The 12,080-nt window shown below is 45.4% G+C and overlaps 1 protein-coding gene across 1 annotated transcript in view; it reads right to left on the bottom strand.

Annotated features, from left to right (window-relative positions):
• Window positions 1–12,080, bottom strand: part of KAT2A (lysine acetyltransferase 2A) — a 181,351-nt gene that overhangs the window by 113,601 nt on the left and 55,670 nt on the right. Inside the window, exons 4-6 of the mRNA XM_086924140.1 lie at window positions 10,862–10,951; window positions 803–984; window positions 63–254 (exon numbers count right to left, since the gene is read on the bottom strand). Of these exons, the coding sequence (XP_086780266.1) occupies window positions 63–254; window positions 803–984; window positions 10,862–10,951 (464 nt within the window). The remainder of the gene's footprint in view (window positions 1–62; window positions 255–802; window positions 985–10,861; window positions 10,952–12,080) is intronic.

Here is a 12,080-nt window from a genome sequence, read left to right as displayed (position 1 = left end):
GTGTGCAAAGAGAAGGTAAAGCATACAAAAAGTGCAGGAGAATGTGGGCTAAAGCCGTTTACTTAGGAAAATGGGTGAGGATGAGTGTTCGTTTCTCAGGGCCAAGCTTATCTTTCTCCACTCGAAACTTTTCCAGAAGCTGTCGGCGTGTAACTGTGAAGATGGACTTTAGGAGACTTCGCCCAAACACCTGTGTGGTTTCATAGCGAGGAAGACTATCACAGCTCTGTGGAACGTGACAGTAGCAAAGCCACCTGAAAAACAAAGTCATAAAAACAATTTGCATGAAGAGTAGTATATATTTTCTTCCAAAGGTGCTGCTTTTTAACATAATTGTAATATCTTCCTTCACTGCTTAAACCAAAAGACATATCATATATGAAGACTATATTCCATAAATGGAATTCAATTTCAACGTAGAACACATTTTCAGTAAATACGTATAGAAAGAGTAATTTGCCAATTCCCCCCAAAAAAGAAGGATTTTTGCACTCTGCTAAACAGCATAAGTAGTTAATAATTAGGTAAAAGTGTAATTAAACATGGTTAATTCAATAACATGTGTACAATAATGCTTAGAGCATCAACTGCCCTTCTTCTCACCAAAGTCTTCCTCTCTCATAGAGGCTAACACTGTTTCAGTTTGCTTCCTGACCCCTGGTCACATTTTAGGTGACCTCAGAATGTGGACAGGAAACAGGAGTTACTACCACTACTCTGGTTGACTGAACCATTCTGGGCAAAATCACAGAGGGAACTAGTTCCCTGAATATTTTTATCAAGATTATATTCCTGGTGTTACCTAGTGTAATTAACTTTGTAGGTTGCCACATCCTCATTTTGAGACCGCTGCCGGAACTGGGATGGTGTTTCCAACTTCCAGTAGTTCAAGCAAAGCAAGAACATCTTTGAGAGTTCGCACATGGTCTGACGTTCCTTGGGTTGTAGGTGACTGAACTTGTACTGGACAAAATTAAGAACACCCTAAAAAATTTGGAAAAAATATATATTGTTGGCAATGGTACTTCTGAAGTTTCGAAACGTGTCAATAAGTCCAATGACAAACTCTTTTCAAAAATGTATTTGTAATCTTAATTCTCCCCACACTCAGTACAGAGAAGCAATAACGCATTTAGGGATTATTCTCCTTTCGCCATGAAATGTTTTAACGCAATCCTGTTAAACAGCTCAAGAATTCCACTGTACCAGAATTCACAACAGTGTTGCGGTTGCCAATCATATTGATTGAAAAATGACAATAATGATCTATTCAACCAATTTCCAACATTTCCCCTGCGACAATGGTAGGTTTTTCAAGCCACTCCCAGTTTGCCCTGAAGGCCTTCTAAACGAGAAAACACTGGAAAATGCTTTAACATATGCAGCTCAGGAGTCAGCAAATGGCTTTAATTTTAGAGCCAGATCACCCTTGATATCTATGTCGGAAAAAACCTTGCTCTACTTGTTTAAGGTATAACTACTTGTTAAGGGCAAATGTTGCATATACAACTTATGAGGGGATTTAAATGGGTTTAGAGGTCATTAGTTTGGTCAGGACAAGGTTTTTCTCCCAGCGTTGATCACCAAGAAGGTAGTGGGGAAAGCCGCCTGGTTCACTGAAGACCACCGGACATCCAAGTGTACCTGCCGGAAGCTGGAGAAGAAATGGCTCCACGACCGAACACCAGACAGCCACACAGCCCACATGAACGCCACCCGCAGACACCACCAACTCATCAGGACCACCAAGAGGACCGCCTTCAAGGACCGCCTACACAACAACGCACACGACACCAAAGAGCTCTTCAGCATTGTGAAAGAACACTCCAACCCCAGCTCTAACACCAACACCAACGACATTCCACCATCACAGGACCTGTGCGACTCCCTGGCCACCTTCTTTCACCGCAAGATCACAGACATCCACGACAGCTTCAACTCCGACACCCCGCACCCACCACCGAGACCACCAAATGTAAATGTAAATGTAAATGTAGGTATACTTATATAGCGCGACCTGTCACCACAAAGGGCATCCTGGCGCTTGCCTAGGGAACCCGTCCTGGTATTCCCCTGTGAGAGGCCCCGGCAGGGTATCCACAAGGTGAAAGCCAGGCATCCCGCCGCGAGGGGCCGTTGTGGAGATTAAGCAAGCTATTGCCCAGAGTCGCAGAGTCGCAGAGCGTGAACCCGTGAGTCGAGAAGGCACCGGAGCGAGAATTATCGAGACCGTGGAATTTTTAGCCCAAGACCCGCCGAGGCGGGGAATTGAACCCTGGTCCAGGGCCGATCTCAGCTTCCGGGTCTGCCGCCTCTAACCCCTGAGCCACACTTCTCCACCAACCCCGCGACCTCCACCCGCACCAGCCGCCTGACCGCCTAGTCCACAGTCAGCGACGAAGACATCATCAAAACCATGAACTCCATCCACTGCGGATCCCCATCCGACCCCGGCCCTCACCACGTTTTCAACAAAGCCAGCACAACCATCGCGCCCCACCTCGGAAAGCAATCAACATCTCCTTCAAGACAGCAACCTTCCCGGAAAGCTGGAAGCATGTCGAGATCAACGCCCTACTGAAGAAACCCAAGGCGGACCCCCAAGGGCCTCAAGAACCTCCGGCCCATCTCCCTGCTCCCGTTCCCGGCAAAAGTGACAGAGAAGATTGTCAACAAACAGCTAACCCGCTACCTCGAAGACAACAACATCCTGGACCCTTCCCAATCCGGTATTCACAGCAACCACAGCACCGAGACCACCCTCATCGCCGCCACCGACATCAGGATCCTGATGGACAAAGGAGAAACAGCCGCCCTCATCCTCCTGGACCTATCAGCAGCCTTCCACACGGTCTGCCACCGCACCTTATCAGCACACCTCCATGAGGCCGTAATCCAAGAGAAGGCCCTGACCTGGACCACATCCTTCATCTCCGGCAGAACCCAGAGCGTCCGCCTCCCACCCTTCCGCTCAAAAACCACCGAGATCATCTGCGGCGTCCCTCAGGGATCCTCCCTCAGCCCGACGCTGTTCAATATCTACATGGCACCGCTTGCCCACGAAGCACAACAACATAACCTCAACATCATCTCCTACGTCGACGACACCCAGCTGATCATATCGCTCACCAAAAACCCCCACACAGCCAAAGCCAATCTCCACAAAGGAATGAAGGCCGTGGCCAACTGGATGAAGGACAGCAGACTGAAGCTGAATTCAGACAAGACGGAGGTCCTCATCCTCGGACCCACCCCATCAGCCTGGGACGACTCCTGGTGGCCCACATCGCTAGGCACAGCCCCGGAACCCACCGACCACGCACGCAACCTGGGGGTCATCCTCGACTCCGCCCTCTCCATGACCAAGCAAGTCAACGCCGTCTCCGCCTCCTGCTTCAACACCCTCCGAATGCTCCTCAGGATCTTCAAATGGATCCCCCCGACACGATGAAAACCGTCACCCAGGCCCTCATCACCAGCAAACTCAACTACGGGAACGCCCTCTAATCAGGAACAACAACCAAGCGCCTGAGACGACTACAACTAATCCAGAACGCCTTGGCACGACTGATCCTCGACGTCCCCCGATGCAGCCACATCACACCCCATCTGAAAGGCCTACACTGGCTCCCCTTCAACAAGAAGATCACCTTCAAACTTCTCATCCACGCACACAAGCGCTACACAACACCGGACCTACATACCTCAACGACAGACTCAGCTTCCACACCCCCACCCGCAGCCTCTGCTCTGCCAGCCTCACCCTCGCCTCAGTTCCTCGTATCCGGAAAACCACCGCCGGCGGCGGATCCTTCCCCTACCTCGCCGCCAAGACCTGGAACGCTCTCCCTACCAGCCTACGACGGACCCAGGACCTGCTGGCCTTCAGAAGACTTCAAGACCTGGCTCTTCGATCAGTAGCAGCCGCCCCCCCCACCCCAGCGCCTTGAGACCCTCACGGGTATGTAGCGTGCTTTAGAAATGCAGTGATTGATTGATTGATTGGGGAAAAAAACAGACCAGAAAAATGTAAATAATAATTTTACCTCATGCAGAAGATAAAATAACGTTGTTCTTCTTGTGTTTACATAACCACCTGCTATTTTTGTGGTAGAATCGTCAGCATCCCCATAGACGAGCCAAGTGGTCAATTTCAGAAACATTAGGCTATGGGACAAGCATTTGCTCAACATCCTAATTAGGAACTCTACTGTATTCAAAAGGTTCCTAAATGGTTCTTTTAAGGGGAAGATTTTAATACTACCGCAGATGTGTTCCAAACCAATCAAATAACTACTCTTGGAGTTACGCTCTGGGCACCTGTATACTAGTCTTGCTATTTCTTGTGGGTACAAAAAAACACAAGGATTGGCTTCACCCACTCACGTTATTCATTAAAAGTTTGCACAGCTGATCTACACTGAAGTCTGAGAGCAGTGAGAATATCCGCTTATTTGGAGATGCGGGATGACACCACAAAACAAAAGAGGGACGTAGAGTGCCAACAACTTTAGAAGTCAAGTGTAGGCAAAAATATTTTATATACTTCAACATGCATTGGCAATGCCAATAGACCTGGCTTTAATGTGCCAAGACATGCAAACAAAGGCATGCAAAATGCTGCATTTTGCCTGTGTTTCACGTGTTAGCACATTAAAGTTATTCACAGCCCTTAACTTGCAAAATGCACACTGCTCATCATGAAGCTCACAGTATGCTCACACAGGCACGGCCTACACTTATGCAGAGCAGACTAATAGTTTTCCCTATGCTCACACAGATCACAGTGTTCATTTATACTCCTACACACCAGACAGAGCTCACTCTACACACAGTGCTAACCCAACATATACAGTGATCACTATTCTCAAACAAGCACAGCACACCTCACCCTCAAAAGGCACAATGCTCACCCAACACACACAGCAGACAATGATGAGCCAATGCTCACACAGTGCTTATTCAGGCATGTACTCACTGTATCCTTACATATGCAAACTGCTCACTCCATCCTCACAGGAGCAGCGCTCACTCATCAAAAAGTCACAGGGTGCAATGTATACACACGCAGTAACAACGCTAAACCCACCATCTACACAAAGCATAACGTCAACCCCAATCCCCCACAATCTCAGGCACACCGCTCACGTTGCTCTGAGATGCACACCTCTCACCCAGCACTCACAGAGGTACATCTCTCACCCACACTAACAAAAGGCACACCTATCAACATGCACTTATTCAGGCACGGCTCTCAAACCAGCCCAACCTGCTCACCGGTAGCCCCGCCGTTAACCTCGCACTCAGACCATGCACAAAGCTAGGCTCACTAGGGTACAAAATGTAAAATGAGTATATACACTGTAAGCCCGGTCGCATACAACAGGCCAATATACAGCAGGAGTATCCAAGGGTGAAAGTGAGCATGCAGAGGGCAGCATTCAAAGGCATGAATAGCACTCGAAGGCAGAATGGACATATATAATACGAGGGTGTCTAGGTAAAGGGCTGAGTATGGGGCAGGGATATCCTTGTATCTGAAGGGCAAGCAGGGCCTGCATGAACGGTGAATTGAGACAACAAACACAGAATGAATGACAAGTTTATAAAGTGTAAGGCTACTGCAAAGAGAGTGTCTCAGCGCAGGCACAGCAAAGGTGCATCAATGACACATCGCCCTAAACTAATGAAAAGAGATGGGTTTTCAGTGCCTTCCTAAACAAGGATTCTTGCATTATTGCCTGAGAAGAAAGGAGACAATGATTACACTCCTTAATTGTAAAGACCGTGAATGAACTGCAATCACAACTCAACCTATGGAATCTCAGCACCATGACCAGACGGGCAGCCGCAAAATGAAGAGTGCGAGGATGGTACTGCCAATAATGTTAATCAAGAACTTCAGGCCCAATTATATAAATGCTGTGTAAAAAGATGAGCACCTTGAAAATAATCCGTTATTTAATAAGGGAGCCAGTGTAAATCTTGCAGATGATAGACAATGGTTTCTTGTCTGGGAATACCAAGAATAAGGTGAGCCGCAGCATTCTGTACTGCCGGCAGTATTTTTTTTTTCTCCATCTGTCTGAAATGCCCAATGTCAGAGAAAAGAGACAGGATATTGGGTGTCAAAATCTTGCACAGGCATGCAAAATGCAGAAGCAGGTATGAATACAGCAGTTTGTTACGATGCTCGGGTCATAAGGCACACGAAATATGCTCAGGTAAGGTAGCTGCCCGCGGATCAGCCCTCTCACACCCTATAGTTTCTGATTAGCTGACTTGACAGTGTGGAGGAGGGAGTGCGACAGCAGGTGAGCAAGCACCTGGAGACACTCTTTCGACATGTTTAAGTGTGAACAGTCCACAGCCAGGCTCTCGAATCTGGGAGTGCTGTCCTCTCTAGGGGTGGTTGCTGGAAAGAGAGTTCACAGAACAGAGGCTCAGCAATGCTCGGAGCAGAGGCTGGTAGAGATCACAAAGAATGGGAGATTGGGCAGAAGGGAAGATCTGGTATAGAAGAATGAAGGGAGCAACAAAGAGCCCTGAACCACAGATAACCTCTCTGTAGCCAGCATACAACATCTTCCAGAAAAAGTCCTTTGGGGTGAGCAGACTGGGAGCCCAGCACCAGTGTAGGTCTGTGGGAAGTGCAACCCCTGCTAGACTTACTCCTGCAAGGGACACAACCATTGCCAAACCTTAGCCTTGCAAGGACCACAACCTTTTCAAAATCAGCCCCCACCAGACTGACGGAGCCTCTCTCAGACTAGAGCCCAATCTTCAGGGAGCACATGTCTAAACTGATCAAACCAGATGGTTCAGAGAAGCACATACCATGCTACAGCAGACATGCAGGGAGCACAGTCTCTGCCAGCTCAGAGCTATCGGTTGCACAGCCACTACTACAACACACCTACCTTTCCAGGGAGTGCAGACTATCATACTAGACCGGAGCACAACCTCAGTTAGGCCAATCCTTGCCTTTAAGGGCAGATTATAATGATGAACCGTTAGGCCCTCCCAGAGAAGGAGAACGAGCAGCCCAGCAGGGTAAGAGCAACAGGGCTTGGACAGTAGCAAGATGGGACCCACCAGGCCCTCCTGGAATAGAAGAGCAGAGCGGCCTGGTGGGAGAAGGCAGGCAGGGTCTGAAGGGCAGTATGATGGGAAACGCTGGCCCTTACAGAAGACGTGTGTGGAGCAGCCTGGCAGGGAAAGAGATGGTTTGGAGGGCAGCTCGATAGAATCTGCCTAGCACTCATACATTGGAACTGCATCGAGTGAGGGCTGACAAACCTTGCAAGAGTCTTTTACCACCCAGGCTCTGACTAATGGCCATCTGGTCCTCCTACAGAAATGCAAAGCCCAGTCAGGACAATGCAGCATGCATCAACCAGTCAGAAATCTGAAATGATGGCTCATATTTCTAAGAGGGAAAGGTACATTTAGAGGCTATCTTATCTGTACTTTGCATGCAACCATTGTAATTAGACAGATGCCTTGGTGAGTCTCATTATTTGGGAACTTTTAAAAACACAGTGGGGTGTGCATACATGCCAACATTTGGGAACAGATGAGGACGATACAGAATTAAGTAACAGACAAGGCTGGCATCAATGCATTGTATGCATTTCACTTTAACCCCATCCGCGCTAAGCGTTTTCCCGCGGTGCGCTAAAGAGTCGCAAATCCCGCGTTACATGACGAGCTGAGCTCGTCATGAGCGTACGACAGGCGTACCTCATGACGAGCTGAGCTCGTCATGAGCGTGGAAGGGGTTAAACAGGATTTGAGCTCGTTGAGGTCCCTTGGCATGAAACCTGCCCACAGACTACTTGTCTCCAGAAACCTCAGAGTACCTAACCACAGCTGTTCCAAAAATCACATCATCTAGATCTCCCTTTTAAAAAGAAAGTTGGGCACAGGGATGGTAATGAGAGAGAGTATGAACAAAACAAAAGAGAAACATAGGCAAGGTAAGTTAACATGTTCTTTGGTAAACTTGTATGTATGAGCTCTCACAAAATTTAAGCATGTATGTGGTATTTATATAGCACGAACCTAGTGGAAAGACTGTGGAGCATACACTGTAAACATGTGAATATCTATATTATTATTTGTACAATGTACTTTATATAACTTGCCCAGACATAATATGAAGCCCACATATTGGATTGCAATAATAAGACATTTAATCTGTAGAATTTGCATAGGTCATAGTAAAACGAGCCGGCCATGTTCTGTGATAATACGATGGGCATCTTCATTGATAGTTCAATGGCCAATATTTTCTAAGCAAAGAAGCCAATCAGAGAACTCTAATCAGTCCACCTTGCAAAGGCTTTGATTAAAATCAAATTAAACCCCAATGCTATTTTTGTTTTCCTTTGAAAAACATTTACCAAATTAAGTCCAGAGCATTTCTTAGGCATATAAAATCATTCTCTACGCAAACGCCCAATGCATTTTGTGCAAAGCATCCTTCTCTATGAGTTAAACTATTCCGAAACCAAAATTGATAACACAATAATGGAAATTTTCATGCATACCAAAGAAAATGTCTTAATATTTTCTTACTATACCCCTTCACAAACTGCTTGAAAACCGGTACATCTTTAACAGGGGTCTATGATCTCTTGACATACTGTAGAACTATTTCTGTTTGATCAGGATAATTATTATTATTTATTTATTTAATGGTTTTATAAAGCGCGTAGTAACTCGATGAGCATTATATTATAAGATACATAATTATAAGAGAGAAATTCAGTTTCTACATTTTTGATTGACATAACCTCGTTCTTTTTTAGTGACTAAGGTCAGACAATTGGTCATTACTACTACTAACCCCCCTGGATCATAACTTTATTAATTGATCTGCCAATCAAGGCAGCAATGGCCTAGCCTCCCACTAATCTGATTGGAGTCTCAGCACACTTGTGTGACAAAACCAAGAATGTCTGCCAATAGAGGGAGAAGTGTAAACATAGGCGACAACAAAGGCATATGATTTAAGGCCCCCACTACTCAAAAGGTAAGGTTTTATGGCTGATATCAATATGGAAACATTACAATGGAACTTGCTCTCAGGAAAAAACTGATCCACAGTATGTGCAGATTCGCTGTGTTGCACCTGCTTTAGAAAATTCTTCCATTTCACCCTCAAAACAATCATACCTCAGAGGTGAGGGTATGTGTTCTTTCCAAATTACAATCCTACCTGAGAACAATCATACCTTAGTGGTGAGAGAGTGAGTTATGTCCAAAAGTGACTATAAAGTTAAATAACTTTGAGCATGCACTGAACTTCAACATCATGATTGCCCAAAAACTCTGGAAACAGGATTATGTTTTGGAATAAAACAGCAAAGAACTACATGGTCGTAGAACATTTTTTTTATAACCCACTGAATTTTCTAGGGAGAGGAAAAGTAAGATCTGTTGTTTCTTCTGCAAACATATACCTTAAGGCAGTGGTTCCCAAAACTTTGACTCCTGTGGACCCCATTGAGTCACCACTGGAAGCCTGGGGCCCCTCAAGAAATTTGTAGGATTTAAATGTCAAACATTAAAACAGTAATTCGAAAAAAATAAACACACGTGTGCACACAAAACAAAGACTCGAATTACTAAGGATTTTAGGGGAATATTTACAAGCCCCTATCCCCAAGGGAATGTCACTTTTTGCGATGTTTCCTTGGCGATAGGGGCTTCGCCTTGTTTACAAGGTAGCGTTAAACCACATAAAGTGGCTTAATGCTGCCTTGTAAATAAGGCCCCCTTTCACACAATGCTTAGCGTGCAAGGGGTGGGCAGTGGGTGTTGCGGTGGGCGTTCCACCGCAACACACATTGATTTTGACGCCGACTCCTTTTTAAAAGGGCAGCGAAAATAGGAGGCTGCGCCAAAGTTAAGACCAGGAAAAACCTGGTCTTAATTTAGCAAAACGAGGAGGATGCTTTATTTCTCCCAGTTTTTGCTGTTTCCATGTGTGCTGCCTTGTGCTCCTCGCGTTTTATTCTATCCGACCGAGTCGTGCTTGATAATTCTTTCCGGGTATCCAGGAACCGGAGGCCCTACAGTCGAGGTTCAAACCCGGCATATCAGATAGCTTAATAAAGCGGTCCCGAGTGTATGGAACCTTCCACTGTTGGCCATACAGTTACCACTAAATGTAACGAAAAGGCTTAGTACTTACTATTCGTGCTCAAGACAACAATGTTGATATTTTTTGTCCTGATGATAATGCCCCAATTTTAAAAAAAGGCAACGAAACGTCGTCGACTATAAACCCCATATGCAAATCATTTATGTAACATTGAGAAAAGTGCAATGGTGTGGTTCTTTGAATATTTCAAGTCTGTTTTACTGAGTACAAGTGCGCAGACATATTTCCTGCTTTGTCCTTTTTTGCCACTTACTTCATTGTTGTGTCTTGTATGTTGAGGGTCACGGCTGTGCCCGCTTGACATTTTTTTAAGAAAAACACTTTAATTGTATTTAATGGAAAATAAAATTCCTGTCCGGATGGACAGAAGACATACCACTTATTAAGTGTATGATTAATGTTCTTGTGTATATTATTCACATATAGGGACCACTAAATGAATGCAATGCAACATCTCATCAATTTTACTTAAAAATGAAGTCTTCTTATGTAGGGTTGGTGAACTGAACACCATTAACACGAAGATAAGAATACACCACTTATGAGAGATGGCATTTACACAGCGTGTGAGCCAAAAGAAATATCATACATGCAGAGAAGTCTAACAAATTAGAAAAAACACTAAAAACAAAAAAACGAAATGTTTTAAAGATGGAAGACCAAGAACAGTACCCAAATCTTCCTTGTTACCTGTTCTATGTTGGGTTTTTCGAATGGAGGACAGCCAAGAGACCCCTCGACCACAGGACTGCTCATCTGCAGTATGCACTTCCGTAACAGCTGTAAATAAATAAAAGACTAAGTTGCATCACTCGAGTTACCTATATGAAGGCGAAACAGGAATAAATGAAGATTATGGGGTGGGAGAAGAGGTGTTAAGAAGAGCATCGCAAATATTATTCCATGTAGAGCACTCAGTGAAATAAATAATTGCCTAGCGATACTGTACAAGTTGTAACAGCTATCTGTTTGAACTCAATATAATTTTGGAAGTGACCTAAACTAAGTTGGTGAATCAATATTCTTTATGGCATCTATAAGTGCATTCGATGAATGCAACACTGTTCGGGCAGTATTCTCACATTTGATGTTCCATTACCACTCCAACAGGGCACAGATGTATTTGCGCAGACCAGTGGTCAGATCATGACTTTATTCTGGTCTATACGTTCTGCATGCAAGAACATTTCCAACAAAATGGAGGCTTTGCTTCATCATTCCAAATCTGCTAAACAGGACCCACTTCAACAAGTTATCTACACTAGAATCTGCCATCCAATTATCCATATACTTTGCAAATTTTTGGTGACTGAAAGTAAAGTTAAAATCGGAAAAGTTAGATTTATTGATAAGTGTTTGGACGGGAAGTCTCCTGCATGTCTCTGGAGAGAGTGCTTCCCCTGCCTTATGCTAATCTCCAGGCAAGTCAATCAAAAGCTACTGTATAGTTTCTAGTTCCCTACCTCAGTGAGCATGACAATCATACATGTCCACTGAGGGTCTCCCTGTTTACATGGATTGAGACCCTAGAGCTTGGCTCCTAGGTCGAGGGGGCATACCTAGTGCACCCCTATTTTTCAGAGAGTGGCTACTGCCCTCTCTATTAAGGCTGTGGTAGACGGACAGTGGTGGCAGCAATAAATCTATAGTTAGGAGGGGTGAGTCCATAGGCACCCTCCTGACCAAGTCTGTGCAGTTTGCCATGCCTGTGGGCCTGTTGCCTTTGTCTGACTGATGTGTGTTTGAGAGCCCGTGGGTGTACAGGGAAAGAATGGGGATTTGAGCCAGTGTGATGAATGCGAGCTGTTCTGCTGGACATCTCAGCTCCCCCGCGCCCCTCCCTATTTCCTTGGAAAGGCCTGGTGGACTGGGGGAGACACTCGGCTCTTATCTGGGTTTAGCTGCACTA

This window comes from Lissotriton vulgaris, chromosome 5, assembly GCF_964263255.1.
Source record: "Lissotriton vulgaris chromosome 5, aLisVul1.2, whole genome shotgun sequence".
NCBI classification, from domain to species: domain Eukaryota; kingdom Metazoa; phylum Chordata; class Amphibia; order Caudata; family Salamandridae; genus Lissotriton; species Lissotriton vulgaris.
The sequence above is the reverse complement of the archived record's forward strand: the minus strand, read 5'-3'. Positions and strand labels throughout refer to the sequence as shown.